The sequence below is a fragment of the Cebus imitator genome, unplaced genomic scaffold (assembly GCF_001604975.1).
Source record: "Cebus imitator isolate Cc_AM_T3 unplaced genomic scaffold, Cebus_imitator-1.0 Scaffold93, whole genome shotgun sequence".
NCBI lineage: Eukaryota > Metazoa > Chordata > Mammalia > Primates > Cebidae > Cebus > Cebus imitator.
The window spans coordinates 5,195,947-5,211,855 of NW_016107408.1; the positions used below are offsets into that span (position 1 = coordinate 5,195,947).

The 15,909-nt window shown below is 45.5% G+C and overlaps 1 protein-coding gene and 1 long non-coding RNA gene across 2 annotated transcripts in view; one reads left to right on the forward strand and one right to left on the reverse strand.

The window, feature by feature from the left end:
• Positions 1-10,627, forward strand: part of KCTD2 (potassium channel tetramerization domain containing 2) — a 12,476-nt gene extending 1,849 nt beyond the window's left edge. Inside the window, exons 2-5 of the mRNA XM_017535706.2 lie at positions 472-580; positions 4,165-4,256; positions 7,906-8,001; positions 10,077-10,627. Coding sequence (XP_017391195.1) covers positions 472-580; positions 4,165-4,256; positions 7,906-8,001; positions 10,077-10,391 — 612 coding nt within the window. The 3' untranslated portion in view covers positions 10,392-10,627. The remainder of the gene's footprint in view (positions 1-471; positions 581-4,164; positions 4,257-7,905; positions 8,002-10,076) is intronic.
• Positions 10,628-14,131: 3,504 nt separating this feature from the next.
• On the reverse strand, positions 14,132-15,587 carry LOC108309405. The gene is made up of 2 exons (XR_001827313.2): positions 15,539-15,587; positions 14,132-14,927 (listed from the first exon to the last, which is right to left on the reverse strand). It is a non-coding gene; the product is annotated as an uncharacterized LOC108309405 (long non-coding RNA).
• Between the last annotated feature and the right edge of the window lie 322 nt (positions 15,588-15,909).

Sequence of the window (15,909 nt, forward strand, 5' to 3'; positions counted from 1 at the left end):
CCTGAACCCAGGAGGCGGAGGTTGCGGTGAGCCGAGATCGTGCCATTGCACTCCAGCCTGGGTAACAAGAGCGAAACTCCGTCCCAAAAAAAAAAGAAAAGACTTCAATTACACAGCTATGACATTTTCCCCCTTTCTTAATAACAGACACTCTACAATGTTTGTCATTGTATTTATTGTCCAGGCAAAGATTTTCGAATTCCAGCCAGTGAGTAAACAGCTAAATGAGTATGACTGTGTGTAACACCCTACCTAAGATAATGTTCATGTACAAGATATATAAAGCTGGCTTTCTTACCAATAGTTTGTGATAAGCAAATGTGTAGCAAAACTTGCCATCACTAAAATTTTTTTAGCTGATGGAATGAATTGTCGTCTTGGGACGCTGACAAAGATGGTGAAACCCTGTCCTGCTTTTGTTTAAAATGCTCCTCAAAGCTCTGCAGTGATACCATTGTGTTTGGTTGGCAGGATGAGACGGGGGCATATCTGATTGACAGGGACCCCACCTACTTTGGTCCTATCCTAAACTACCTCCGCCACGGGAAACTCATCATTACTAAGGAGTTGGCAGAAGAAGGTAAGAGGACTGTTTGCACTGGGGGTTTTCAAAATTCAAGTTGAATCTTTAAAGTTGTTTTGCTGATTTAAATTTCGTTTGAGAGTTTCATCAAGCTCACATGCAGATATAGTTTTGGGTTCATGAAACTGCACAGGAAGCCTCCAGTTACCAGGCTTTTCTGAGGGAGTCCTGTTTAAGGAAGCCTCCTTAGGCTCTGTTCAGCTTCTTGGTGAGAAGGAAGATAGGTAGCTCAGCTTTGGAGATAACTTCAGGAGTTCTTTCCAAATCTCTAGAATTGTCACGATCCTTTTTTTTTTTTTTTTTACATGTATTTGTTTGCTGGCAGTGAGTGCCTGTAGTCTGAAGAACCAACACATCCCTGACATTCAGTTATTTATAGTTTCAATTTTGGTTTGAACTCGCAGTTGTACAAAAATAATAAAGGCTTGGCCTCATTTCTTTTAAGACTCTGGCCTCATGCTTCCCTGTAAATGTTTGCAGCTGACCTAATTCATTCTCTAGTTCATTGTCAGGTGTATCATCAGTGGCCTCATCTTTTGGTTTGTAGGGCATTGGAACTGTAAGTGGGTCTAGTCCACTTTCTACAAGGCTTGGCATGGTCCCACTGAAGGCATTCAGTTGTAAAGGGGACTGTCCCTAAATCCAGGGCACCCCGATCTGAGAGCTTTGGCTCTGAGTAAGAAAGCTTGTAATGGCTGTACTAGTTAATGAAGTGACTGCAAAACAACTCTGTTTCAGCCAGTAAAAAGAGGAATTGCCCTTTCTCTTTTTTTAAATGTCTGTTTTTAAACAATATTTCAAATGCATACAAAAGTGATGGGAATAGTACAGTGAATTCCGTGCATGCACTATCCAGCTTCAACAATTACCAACTCCTGGGCAGTCTTCTTTCTTTTTTAAAAAAAATTTTTAATTTTTGGGAGTACATAGTAGGTATATATATTTATGGAGTATGTGAGATTTTTCTTTTCTTTTCTTTTTGAGATGGACTCTCCCTCTGTTGCCCAGGCTGGAGTGCACTGGCATAATGTCAGCTCACTGCAACCTCTGCCTCTGGGTTCCAGAAATTCTCCTGCCTCAGCCCCTCAAGTAGCTGGGACTATAGGCATGCGCCACCATGCCTGGCTAATTTAATAGAGACAGGGTTTCACCATGTTGGCCAGGCCGGTCTCCAACTCCTGACCTCAGGTGATGCACCCACCTTGGTCTCCCAGAGTACTGGGATTACAGGCCTGAGCCTCCATGCCCGACCTGAGATGTTTTGATACAAGCATGCTGTGTGAAATAAGCACATCATGGAAAATGAAGTATCCATCCCCTCAAGCATCTATCCTTTGTATTACGAACAATTCAATTATCCTCTTTTAGTTAAGTATGTTTTCTAACGCCTTTAATTAAAAAACTGTAGTTTGAAGTAATTTAAAACTTAGAGAAAAGAGTAAGAATAACACAGACAACTCCCTTTATCCCAGATTAACCAATTTTCAATGTTATTTTGGTCATATTTGGGGTTTGGGGAGATTTTGTTTGTTTGTTTTTTTAAGAGTCAGAGTCTCGCTGTCTTGCCCAGGCTGATCTCAAACTTCTGGCCTCACATGATCCTCCTGCCTCAGCTTCCTGAGTAGCTGGGATTACAGGTGAGAGCCATCACACCCAGCTTTTTTTTTTTTTTTAAATCATATTTGCATTGTCCTTCATCCTCTCTTTTTCCCTCTTCCTCCCCCATCCTCTTGCCTCTCCCACCACAATTCTTTTTTCTTTAAAGATGGGGTTTCACCATGTTGACCAGGCTGGTCTTGAACTCTTGACCTCAGGTGATCCACCCACCTCGGCCTCCCAAAGTGCTAGGATTATAGACGTGAGCCACCGTGCCCAGCCCACAAGTCTTTTTTTTTTTTTTTTTTTCCCACAAGTCCTATTTCTAAACCATTTAAGAATAAATTGCAGATTTCACCCCTTAATATTTGTATGATTTCCCAAGAACAAGGATATTCTCTTATATAACCACAGACAATACAGTTATCAAACTCAGGAAATTTAATATTGATACTTTTATATACAGCTTATTTTGTTAGTTGTCCTAATAATGGCCTTTATAGCAAATTTGTTCCTGTATGATCACACATCTCATAGTTGTCCTAAGGCCTTTGAATTAATTTAGCATGGGAGTCTTCAACGATTGCCTTTTATGTTGTTTGTTTATTTATTTATTTGTTTTTTGTTTTTTGTTTTTGAGACGGAGTTTCGCTCTTGTTACCCAGGCTGGAGTGCAATGGCACTATCTCGGCTCACCGCAACCTCCGCCTCCTGGGTTCAGGCAATTCTCCTGCCTCAGCCTCCTGAGTAGCTGGGATTACAGGCATGCGCCACCATGCCCAGCTGAATTTTTGTATATTTAATAGAGACGGGGTTTCACCATGTTGACCAGGATGGTCTTGATCTCTTGACCTCGTGATCCACCCGCCTTGGCCTCCCAAAGTGCTGGGATTACAGGCTTGAGCCACCGCGCCCGGCCTTATTTATTTATTTATAAAAAGAGACGGGGTTTCACCATGTTGGCCAGGCTGGTCTTGAACTTCTGACCTCATGATCCACCCGCCTCAGCCTCTCAAAGTGCTGGAATTACAGGTGTGCGCCACCGCTCCTGGCTTATGTTGTTTAAATGATTAGCATCCTATTAATTTTGGTCCACATAAATTTGTACACACACCTCCACCCCCACCACCCCAGTTTTCTTAAAGGCAAATTGGGCACATCAAGTTCAGGAGGTGTCCAACATGATTAGCTCCAGGAACTAAGTGACATATGGGAAAGGTATCCTGCAGCTAATGGGCAGGTGCCAGGTAGAGGAAGGAGGATTGAAATGGAGTAAGCAGAGCATACCCTGGCGTTTGGCTAATTTATGTTGGAGAAAAGGTCATGGGCATACCGAAAATAGCAAAGAGAGATTTCCTAGGCAGAAGGAGAGAGATTAGATTTGCATTTAAATAATGCTGTTTTTAGGCCAGGAGCTGTGGCTCATGCCTGTAATCCCAGCACTTTGGCAGGTCAAGATGGGCGGATCACCTGCGGTCAGAAGTTTGAGACCAGCCTGGCCAACATGATGAAACCCCATCTCTACTAAAAATAAAAAAAAATTAGCTGGTGGCGGGCACCTGTACTCCCAGCTACTCGGGAGGCTGAGGCAGGAGAATCGCCTGAACCCAGTAGGTGGAGGCTATGGTGAGCTGAGATCACACCATTGCACTCCAGTCTGGGCAACAAGAGTGAAACTCCATCTGGGGGGAAAAAACATACAAAAATTAGCCTGACGTGGTGGCCCGCACCTGTATTCCCACTTACTCGGGAGGCTGAAGCAGGAGAATCGTTTGAACCCAGGAGGTGGAGGTTGCAGTGAGCCGAGATCCCACCACTGCACTCCAGCCTGGATGACAGAGTAAGACTCTGTCTCAAAAAATAAGTAAGTAAATAAATAAATAAATAAAAGCAGTTTTTAGCAAGCATGTAACCTTCAACCTCTCCTTGGTGTTTTCCTGGCAAACTCACACACATGTCTGACTGCAGTTTGGTCCTTGTTCCAGGTGTGCTGGAGGAAGCGGAGTTTTACAACATCGCGTCCCTTGTGCGGCTGGTTAAGGAAAGGATACGGGACAATGAGAATAGAACTTCACAAGTAATGTGTTTGGAACTGTTAAGGGGGGGATGTCTCAAGGGGCCCTCTGTCAGTTGTCTGTAATTTGAAAAGGATGCCTTTCCCCTTAGAGCTGGAGGTCTGTGTGGAGCACTGTCTGTTCGCAATGCAGGGAATGCACACTCAGCCAAACTGCACAGCAGAAAACAGGAAAGAAGAAACAACAAAGAAAACAGAATAGGCCTATGTTCCAGTAGAATGAGAAGATTGTGGCTGCTCACCAGATGGCAGGAGGCGGTGCCCAGGGCACTTAAGGTCCACAACCTATTCTTTCTGACCGAGCATGCCTCCCTCCTAAAGACTGTCGAGGTCTTGGTTCCACCTGTTGGCCACTCTCTGTGGAGACAAGCCTTTAGCACGTAATCCAGTCACATACAGCTCCTACTTTGCAGGCTCAAGTGATTCTTCCACCACAGCCTCCTGAGTAGTTGGGACTACAGGTGCAAGCCACTATGCCTGGCTAATTTTTTGTATTTTTGGTAGAGAGGAGGTTTCGCTTTGTTGATCAAGCTGATCTCAAACTCCTGGGCTCAAGTAGTCCACCCACCTTGTCCTCCCAAAGTAATGGGATTACAGGTATGAGCTGCGCCTGGCCTTGATTTTTATATTAACTCACATATAGTAACAAGAGTGAAAGGGAATTTGCCCACCTAGTTAGAGGAATGGTGTTAGGGCATGCCTATTTTACATCTTGCCATTCATCATGTGTTTGAATGGCCATAATAGCTTCTGTTAGGCCCTTGGGATTCTATAAGTAATTGAAAGTCCTTGCTGTCAAGAAGCTTGAAGTCTAGCCAGAAAAATAGACCCTCTCTTTCATGCATTTAAACTTTGTTTTAAGAAACCGCAACTTTGGAATTAAGAGGTCTTGGGAAAATTAGAAAAAAAAGAAAAAGAAAAACTGCAGGTACAGAATTAACAGTAAGAGAGGGCAGAGTCTTACTTCACCATGACTACCTATCTTGTAGCATAATTGCGTTTTATCCTATCAGATACTGGTGGTAGATGCTTTAGGTGTAATCTATTGCAGCACAGAATTTTCCTGCCATTAAGAAGGCAGTACGTCTCTTTAATTTTTTTCTTTTCTTTTTTTTTTTTTTTGAGACAAAGTCTCGGTCTGTCACCCAGGCTGGAGTGCACAGAGATGGAGTTTCACCGTATTGGCCAGGCTGGTCTTAAACTCCTGGAACTCAAGTGATCCACCCACCTGGGCCTCCCAAAGTGCTGGAATTACAGTCGTGAGCCACCATGTCTGGCATAAGTTTCTTTTTAAAAGTAAAAAATAATGCCTGTCCTTTTTGTGTTAGACTTCATGTTTCAAAGTTCTCTGGCTCTAAGCCAGGTGCGGTGGCTTACGCCTGTAATCCCAGCACTCTGAGAGGCTGAGGTAAGTGGATCACTTGATGTCAGAAGTTCAAGACCAGCCAGCCAACATGGTGAAACCCCATCTCTACCAAAAATTGGCCGGATGTGGTAGCAGACGCATGTAATTCCAGCTACTCTGGAGGCTAAAGCAGGAGGACCTCTTGAAACAAGATAGCGGAGGTTGCAATGAACTGAGATGGCACCACTGTACTCCAGCCTGGGCAACAGAGTGAGACTCCATCTCAAAAAAAAAAAAAAAGTTTTCTGCCTCTAAATGGAATATCTGGATGAGTAACTGACACTAATGATGAAAAATTAACCCTCTTACCCACTGTCTCCAGCAGTTTGCAAAGGTGAAGAGAAGGGCTTATTTACTTAGTTTTCTTTCATCTGGCTTACAGCCGAAAGGCTCCTTTTTGATGTTCAAAGGTGGCTTTGTAGTTGGTTTGCAGATTATTACTTGAAATGTGATCCACTGTCACCAGTCTCTTTGGTATCTTACATTTATGTGGTATTTTTTCTATTGTAGATATTTAATAGTTTAGACATTTTGGTAATACAGTTTTATCTTCAATTTTCCACATTCTAAAAAATGACTGCTTACTGTAAATTTTGATGATACCATGAATTTTGTAATTTGAAATGATTCAACTCGTGGTACCTGAACATTCTCCCTTCTTCGTCATCAGCTGATTCCTAGAGAGCATTGTAAGATTTCTATTTGATGACCACAATTAAATTAATTCGTCTTGTAGATTCTGAAGCCTTGTGGATTCATACCCCTTTGGAAGCTTTTTTGTTCTAGGAATGTCAAGACCTTTTTGATCTTAACCGATCTTTCCATCTGTCCTTTTTATGTAGTGAAACTGAAAATGAATGTGATGTTATTCAGAGACACCCTCTTTGGAACTTGTCGTACATGGCTGTAAGATGAAGTTGGCCGTGTGTGGATTTTCAAACACGTTATCTCTTTGAACTTACTTGTAGCCCTTCACACATGCAGCATTCAAGCCAAGCCCAAGATGTGGACCTCGACCCCACCTTTGTTCTTAGCTCTTAGTGGCTGCCACATAACTACTTTCCTATTTCTTTTTCCTTTTTTTTTTTTTTTTTTTTTGAGGTGGAGTCTCGCCGTGTTGCCCAGGCTGGAATGCAGTGGTGCAATTTCAGCTCACTGCAGCCTCTGCCTCCTGGGTTCAAGCAATTCTCCTGCCTCAGCCTCTTGAGTAGCTGGGATTATAGGCGTGCACCACCATGCCCAGCTAATTTTTGTATTTTTACTAGGGACAGGATTTCCCTGTGTTGGCCAGGCTGGTCTCAAACTCCTGACCTCAGGTGATCCACCCGCCTCAGCCTCCCAAAGTGCTGGGATTACAGGCGTGAGCCACTGTGCCCAGCCCAATTGTTTTATAGTACAAAATGTAGAGTATCACAAAAGTTCTGGGACGTTGGCCACAGTTGTCAAAGTCCCAGTTATTTAAGATGCCATTATATTGCCTCTTTTTTTCTCTCTTCCAAAGTAAACCACTGGTGCTCTCAAATGCACCAAGAGCAATCACCTGCAAAAAATACTATCATAAGAAATAGAAGGCTGGGTATGGTGGTTCATGCCTGTAATTCCAACACTTCGGGAGGCTGAGGCGGGCAGATCACCTGAGGTCAAGAGTTCAAGACCAGCTTGACTAATGTGGTGAAAGCCCATCTCTACCAAAAATACAAAAATTAGCCAGGCGTGGTGGTGGGCGCCTGTAATCCCAGCTACTCGGGAGGCTGAGGCAGGAGAATCTCTTGAACCCAGGAGGCAGAGGTTGCAGTGAGCCAAGATCGCAGCATTGCACTCCAGCCTGGGTGACAAAGCAAGACTCCATCTCGAAAACTGATAATAATAATACTAATTTTACCTTATTTTTGACTTGGGGAAATGGATTAAATCTAAGTTCATCAACATAGTTGCTCAATCATTCATCCCTCTGAAGTTCAGAATTATTTTACCTTTTTTTTTCTTTCTTTCCTTGGATAAGTTTTTATTGAAAAGCCACAGTATCCTGGCTTGTGGTCATCTAAAAAGAAAAACATTTTTTAAAGGGGGAGGGGGGAATAGAAACGCTACAGTACTATTTGTAAAAGGGGATAGTGGGTGGCTGCCAAGAAAAGATTTCCAAGCAAACTCCTTTCAATTCAATGTTGATTCATTTGAAGAGCCTCCTCAGGGCACCTGCAAACTGTGGTGCCCTTGATGTTCTCAGTCTGTGCCTGGTCGTTGCAGGGCCCTGTGAAACATGTGTACAGAGTCCTGCAGTGTCAAGAAGAAGAGCTCACACAGATGGTCTCCACGATGTCCGACGGGTGGAAATTCGAACAGGTACATCTCTTACAGTGCAGCCACCCCAGACCCCAGGGGGTCTGCAGCTCTTTGAACAATCACTGTAGACGGCCAGTTAATAACCCTGGGAGATGGGTAGGGCCAGGTGGGATTCTTTTCCAAAACATGGACAAAGAGCCATTCAGTGGGCACTGCTGGTCAGTGTTACGTGAGGAGTTGGGGGAACAGAATTCAGTGGGCACTGCTTCTCCGTGGCACATGAGGAGCAGGGAACGGAGATTCGGTGGGCACTGCTGCTCCATGGCACACGAGGATTTGGGGGAACAGAGGAGCTTCATGTCTTAGCTTCACACTCAGACTTTGCAGTGGGGGTCAGCGAGCACTTGAGGCTTCAAAGTGCCTCCCTTTGGTTTGTGTTTCCCCACAGGGATTCTAGAATAAGTCCCTAAAGGAGACTGGGATTCGACAACAAGCCTTCCATTTCTTTTCCCAAAATCAGGGCTTTTTGGTTCTGAATGTCTGTGTAATCCACCACGAAGAGCTTGGTGAACAGCTGTGTTAGGAAGGGATCAGGCACCGTGGGAAATGTGGTGAGGCCGTTTCCCCCACTTCGAGTTTACGATTAAGCTATCAAAACAAAGCTGACAGTAGGAGCTTCACTGTTTTCCTCCATTAGATGGCAGACTTGTTCAGTTGTCTTGTTGCCTTCAAAACACGGGAAGGCCAGACCAAATAGAGTAAATATGATTTTATATGGATTATGCCTACTTACGTGTAGAGTTTTAAGAGGTCAACAGCTGTCTCACCAGATGCTTACCTTCTAAAAGAAAATGCACACTTTGCATTAATGGTATGATCTTATGGATCAAGTGCAAAGCTGTCTCTGTCTTCAGAGCCAGTGCTGATTATTCTTCACGCTTAGCTTCCACCACGGAATCCACTCTGCCTGTGCTGTCAGCCTGGTTCTTACTGGGCGTGGGTTGTAAAACGTTGCCAAGAGTTTAATGCCCTCCACTGCAGAAGTATTTTTCCTGATACGAGGTCTTAAGCAAATGATTTTTTAAAAATTATTCTTTGTGCAACTAATGAATAATTTCTTGTTACATCTCTCATCTTATTACTGTCCTGTGGGAGGACTGAGGGTGTTCTCATTGCCTCCCTTCTGGATGAGGAAGTTAGTTTCAGCCAGGCGGAAGCGCCCTGAGCCCCATCCTTCCGCAGTCAGCCATGCCGCCCACATGACGCCTCACCTGCTCACTGGGATGCCCTTACTCTCTGCCTGAGCTGCTCCCCTGCATGTGTATTTCCCCTTTAGAATTAAATACTGAATTTCATTCTCCAATAGGGTTAAAAGTACTACGCGGTGGCTCACACCTGTAATCTCAGCACTTTGGGAGGCCATGGTGGGAGGATCGCTTGAGTCCTGGAGTTCAGAGGCCAGCCTGGGCAACATAGTGAGACCCCACCCCTTTATGAAAAATAAAAGAATTAGCCAGGCATGGTGGCACACACCTGTAGTCCCTAGCTACTTAGGAGGCTGAGGTGGAAGGTTCACTTGAGCCCAGGAGGTGGAGGCTGCAGTGAGCTGTGATTGCACCATTGCACTCCAGCTTGGGTGACAGAGCAAGACCCTGTCTGGAAAAAAAAAAAAGTACCAGCACCATGTGACTTCCAGTAGCTGATCAGTGATTCACTTGGTGCTTTCCAGAGCCTTCTGAGTACCAGTCTCCTGTCTACAGCTTCTGCTGAAAGAGGAGCCAGCTCTGTGTGTGACTGAAGCACGTGTCCATTTTGTTCACAGATGCGTTGTCTCTCCCCTTGGTGTGATGAAGGGAGTGTGGGTGTGTTAATCCGGCCACTGCCTGTGGGGGGGGACTTCAGAGCTTGGGTGAAGGAACGGTGCAGGAGCTCATACTTTTCCCCTGGGGAAGCCTCACTGAGGATGCCCTGATGAAGAACAGGCCCATTTACACCCTGGGGCTTTGGTGGTCCCAGAGAATTCTTTATCCTTTGAGAAGTAAAACAGAAGTTCGGTCGGTGGAGAGGCGATTTGTGTAGCACTTTACTGTGTTAAGATCACTGTGTGCATGTTCACTGTATTCTTGGCTCATCAGCTCATCAGCATCGGATCTTCCTATAACTATGGCAATGAGGATCAGGCAGAATTCCTCTGTGTTGTCTCCAGAGAACTAAATAACTCTACCAATGGCATCGTCATAGAGCCTAGCGAAAAGGCGAAGGTAAGGAACCCCTCCCCAGGCAGCTGCCTCTGGCCTGCTTGTTCGCAGCCCCTCCGTGGCATTTTCCTGAGCTCTTGCTCCTCACTTCTTCCCTGGCCTTCTAGAGCCAGCGTGGTGTTTTCCCCTCGTTTTGTTGTTTTTGACTGTGTAATTGAAATTGGGATTTACGGAGCACTGACGGGTTTTTAGTTAGGAAATAGGAACCTAAAAAGGATAGGCTTTCTCCATCCCCTGCCAAATCAATGAAAAGAAAAGCTGCTTACCGCTAATTACTAAAGCGTCGGAATTCTGAACTCAGACTTGGAAAGTATTCTGCCTTTATTCTTTAAAACTTGTTTTTTCACTGCCTCAGGAGAAAAAGGGTGTTTTCTTACCTTTGTGACCTTTACCTTCCTTAAGTTCCTGGGAAATTGTTTGACACTGTTTCTTTTTTTTTTTNTTTTTGAGACAGGGTCTTGCTCTGTTGCCTAGGCGGGAATGCAGTGGCACCACTATGGCTCACTGTAGCCTCAGCCTCCTGGGCTCAGGCAACCTCCCGCCTCGGCCTTCCCAGAAACTGGGACCACAGGCACAAAGTACCATGTCCAGCATAGGTGTCTCACAGTATTGCCCAGGCTGATCTTAAACTGTTAGTTTCACGTGATCTTCCTGTCTTGGCCTCCCAAACTGTTGGGATTATAGGTGTGAGTCACAGTACCTGGCCTGCCAGTTGATTCTTACAGATGTTTTTGTTGATTTTTGCTGAACTCCTGTACCTGTATCTAAAGTTACAATTCAACCATGCTTTTACAAATTTTTATTTATGCTGGGCACAACATATCAGCTACAAACATGGCACTTTAGAATTTAATCTGCATTATTAACATTTTCTATATCACTTTCTTAAGTCTACATAAATCAACAAAATAATAAATTAAGCCTTGAAATTAGTAGCCTTTCACAGTTTCCATGGTATAAATACTCCATTGTGGCCATTGTCAAGTTAGCCACATGACATTGCTGGAGAGATGCAGAACAGCACACCATGGTATAGCATTTCCACCTCACAGATACGGTTGATGTAAAGAACCTTAAGAGCACAGGTAATAGACAGATATAGCATGGAGGTGATGAATTTCAAACACTTATTACCTTTGTAATATATAAAATATAAATAAGTTATATGTTACTTATATAGTTGTATATATGTGTATATCTATACTGTATATTGTAATATAACTTATTTAAATTTATATAATTTAATGTTTAATAATGTGTTTAACAATCAGCTCACAGAATTCCTGAAGATGTAAGCTTTGGTTTCTGAGAGCCAGTATAAGCCAACTCCCACACACCATTGAACCTGCCAAAATGAAAAGATAGCCAATACTAAGCGAGGCCATTTGACCTTACAATTTAATTCCTAGATATATATCCAACAGAAATATACAAATATATTCACCAACAATGTGTACAAGAATGTTCATAGCAACACTATTTGTAATAGGCTTGAAATGCAAGCAACCCAGAAGTTCATCAATAATAGAACAGTTAAATTATGATCCACTCAAAAACTAGAATGAACAAACTACTGTCACATGTGCCAATATGAATGAATATCATAAACATAATGTTGAGTGAAATAAGTCAGATCCAAAGGTATACAGGTTGTATGTTCATACTTATGTAGAGTTCAAAATAGGCAGAAGTAATCCACAGTATGAAAGTCAGGGCAGTGGCTCCTCATGGGGTCCGAGTCCAAGGGGGAATACAGTGTCCTGGTTATGTTCATTTTCTTATTTTGATCATTACAGGTATTTGTAGTTTGTGAAAATTTATTAAACTGTACAACTTAAGATCTGTGCACTTTTCTGTGGTTGTTACATTTCAGTGGTTTACTTTAAAACACTTAGAGCACCCCTGCTTAAATTTAAAAAAATAAACTGCAGAATACCTTTTCAGAAACCTGTTTTCATTTTCTTAGCCAGTATTATAACAGATCTTTACAACAGCAGCTGGGCTGGATTCCCAGTCAGAGCCTTTTGGGAATCTGGAGGGATGAGGGACACGGCCTGTACTTATAGGAAGGTGGAGCAAAGGAAAGAGGATTGTTCCTGCCCCGTGCCATGGCTTCACCCTATGTGTGCCACATTGGACGTTAGCAGCTGCTTTGGAACACCGCCCCTCCTGTGCACCCTCAAAGACCTGCAGCAGATGCAAAGGGTTCTAGCTGCAATTTGTCGAATTGAGGTTTTAGGTAAAGCATAGAGATGCCATAGCACACCACATTCCCATGAATGGAGCCTCCAAGGAAAGGGAGGATGGGATGTCTTTTATTGTGTTGATCGTTTCTCTGGATTTGGGGCTCTCAGCTGCCACCACGTGCAGCTTTGCCTCAGTTTTCTCCAGCAGCCGGGACCCTCTGGAGAGCTTGCTTTCCCTCCAGTAGGAGGTTTGAGACAGGCAGCATCCTGCCCTGAGTCAGCCAGCCAAGTGGGAGCTGTAGGGAGCTGGCGGAACTGTGCCTGCAGCCTCCTCTTGCCCCCATTGACCCTGTTACCTTCCCTGGCTTTTTCAACTGGACCAAAGATGAAGGGACTTAACGGACCTTTTGATGGCTTGGGGTGGGGAAGGCTGTTTCTTTGAAAGTTGCCAAATGTGTTACGTTGTTGTATCTCAAAGAGTTTTTATTTCTGTGGCTGTCTCGGAAATGCCTTGACTGAATGTGCAATATTTGTGTCTCTTCTTGGCTTCTGACCTTGACAAACCTGCTCCCCTCTGTGCTGTCCCCAGTGGTGCGTATATGTGTGCTAGACAGCTTGAGGACCCCCTGTGTCTCTGACCTTCCCTCACCTTACCCCCTTTTCTGGAGTGCCATGCTGGCGAGGATCCAGGGCAACAGCGCTGTCCTCTGGGCTGTGTCTGCAGAGCTTGTGTCCACACTTTTCTCTCCGAGCGTTCGGGTCTCGCTGAGCAGTCATGGAATGCAGTGAAGCCAGGGGACCCTGTCTGACCCCGATAACTTTCAGTAGCATAGCAGATGGCATGGAGAAGGCGAAGGGACTCTGGGGACTGCTCTTGTGAAAGCCGCCTCGAGCCAGGCTCTCCTGCCCACCTTCAGAGGCTATGTCCTCTGCTCCACAGCACAACTGCTTGCCAGGTGCGTCTGAGTAGTAATTTCTGGAAATGACTGTAGACTATGCCAAATGTCTTTAGCTTCTGATCTAACGATGCCCAGATGGCTTAACTTTTCCCTAGGACCCTCGCTCTCCGTGTTTCTCTGTATCTGTAGCATAGCACAGAACCCGGTATACAGGGGTTTCTGCTGACGCATCAGTGTCTACACACCTGTGCGCCACATTTTACAGCTGTAAAATGTTAGATGAACTGCCACCCTCTGTAAAAGCAGCCACCCCTTCAATAGAGTCACAGGCATCCATCCAGTCATATTTTTCAGGAAAAAAAAAAAGATTTAGCGATTTAGATGTAGCCAAGGAAAGTAGCAATTGCGGGAAGAGCCGAGGAGGTGGGAGGACTTCGGAAGAGGTGCTCCTTGGCCAGGTCCAGTGAGTAACGTCAGATTGACAGAAGGAAAGCAGCTTGCATTGGGGTCTTGTGCCTGTCTGCTTTCCTGGGACATGCCTGATCAGCGCGGGCTGGGGCTCCTAGTCCCAACCCCAGCTTTCTCACCAGTTTCAGCAAGGAGACCTGGCAGGCAGACACCAATGTCAGCACCTCCTAAGGGCACAGTTTCCTTCGTTCCTCTTCTCAGATTCCGCATTTGCCCCGGTGAAAAGACTGCAGTTGAGCCCCAAGCCACGTGCTCCGGGCAATGGGAGTGATATTTCCGCCCTCTGGGGGGCTGGTGTTCACCAAGTTTCCCTCCTCGCTGCAACCCAATGACAACTGTATTGTTCCAGTGCTCCAAGACTCTGAGGCCGATTGGTTTCTTCAGATTTCTGGGAGCGTTGTTCACCCACACCCTTTAGGAACCAGGCTGGTATTCTTGCCTGAAAGCCTTGTGCTCTCAGAGTGTCTGGCTAATCACGTCAGAGAGGTCTGCGTGGCAGTTTGGGGCTGTCACGTGACCGGTGACCCACACTCTGTGCTGCCCAGTATTGCCAAGTGGGGAGGGGCCTGCCTTTTTCTCTGCCCTCAGTCTGGGACGCAGGTGATGCCAGCTAGGTCCAGGAGCGCCTAGCATCCCTCAAGCAATGACACAGTAGCACTGATTCTGTCTTTTCCTCAGAATCTGGCCTTTTTCCATGACAATGAGGTGGGGCCCGGCCTCTAAAGTGGCTTCCTTTCTGCACAGTTGTAATGCTCTGGGGGTGTCAGCGAGGCCGGGGGCGGGGAGCCACAGGATGCTAAGGAGGAGGCCCAAGAGGACACCTGCACCCTCCAGTGTGGCCTTTGATCCGGACCTTCGGGACGAGGCTGTCACTGGTAGGTACCCTCTGTTCCTGTTTGTGTGTTTAAATAGTCTGAAATGCTGTGACTTTTTTTTTTGTCAATACAGCTAGGAAATAAACTTGTGAATCTCGAGAACTCTGGTGTGTTTTCCATCACTGCAGGCTCTGGGTTCCCACCATCACTTCCTGTCGAGGGTTCTCAGGACCCCCAGGGGTCTCGGGAGATGACTTCACCTTTCCCACCAGGGCAGCTGACCAAGTCCTTTTCTCCTGCTACTGAAACCGCCGAAGAGGGTGTTGAGCCTTCTCTCTCCTCCCTTTCGTTTTACTGAATCTGAAAAGACCCAGAGAGCGCAGAGAAACAGAAGGTGGGACAGATGGGCTGCCCACCAGAGAGCTGGAAAGAGACAAGGGGAGGAGTGTGACATGTGGTTTTTTGTTGGGTTTTTTTTTGAGATGGAGTTTTGCTCAGTCACCAAGGCTGGAGTGCAGTGGTACAGTCTTGGCTCACTGCAACCTCTGCCTCCTGGATTCAAGCAATTCTCCAGCCTCACCTCCTGAGTAGCTGGGATTAAAGGTGCCTGCCAAAATGCCTGGCTAATTTTTGTATTTTTAGTAGACACAGGATTTTGCCATGTTGGCCAGGCTGGTCTTGAACTCCTGACCTCAGGTGATCCGTCTGCCTCAGCCTCCCAATGTGCTGGGATTGCAGGCGTGAGTCACCATGCCTGGCTGTGAGATGGTTTTTAAGGACAATTCTTTCTGAAAGAGAGTGAGTGACTAGGTACAAAGAAGACAAGGAAGAGGATGAGTGAGAAACATTTGGTGTCAAGTAATCAGCAAACAAGTATTGATCACTTTAGCATTAGGCGGGGCGTGGGATCCTTAGAAGGTGTTAGTCCCTTCCCGACAGCACTTTCAGGTGTGGAGACAAGATGGACTCACAGCTTAGTGAACAGGGTATGTGGGTGCATCCGTCAGGGTCCAACTGGGAAACCACAGCAGTTGTTGCCTGGTAGTGGAGAAAGGAAAGGGCAGGGGTGGGCACTGAGGCATCACAAATGTAGGGATTGCGGGGTGCAGTCCTCACTTCTGGGACCTGTGAACAATAGGAGATTCAGGCCAGGTGCGGTGACTCACGCCTGTAATCTCAGCACTTTGGGAGGCCGAGGCGGGCAGATCACGAGGTCAGGAGTTTGAGACAAGCCCGACCAACATTGTGAAACCCCTTCTCTACTAAAAATACAAAATTACGCCACTGCACTCCAGCCTGGGCGACAGAGCAAGACTCGTCCCAAAAAAAAAAAAAAAAAAAA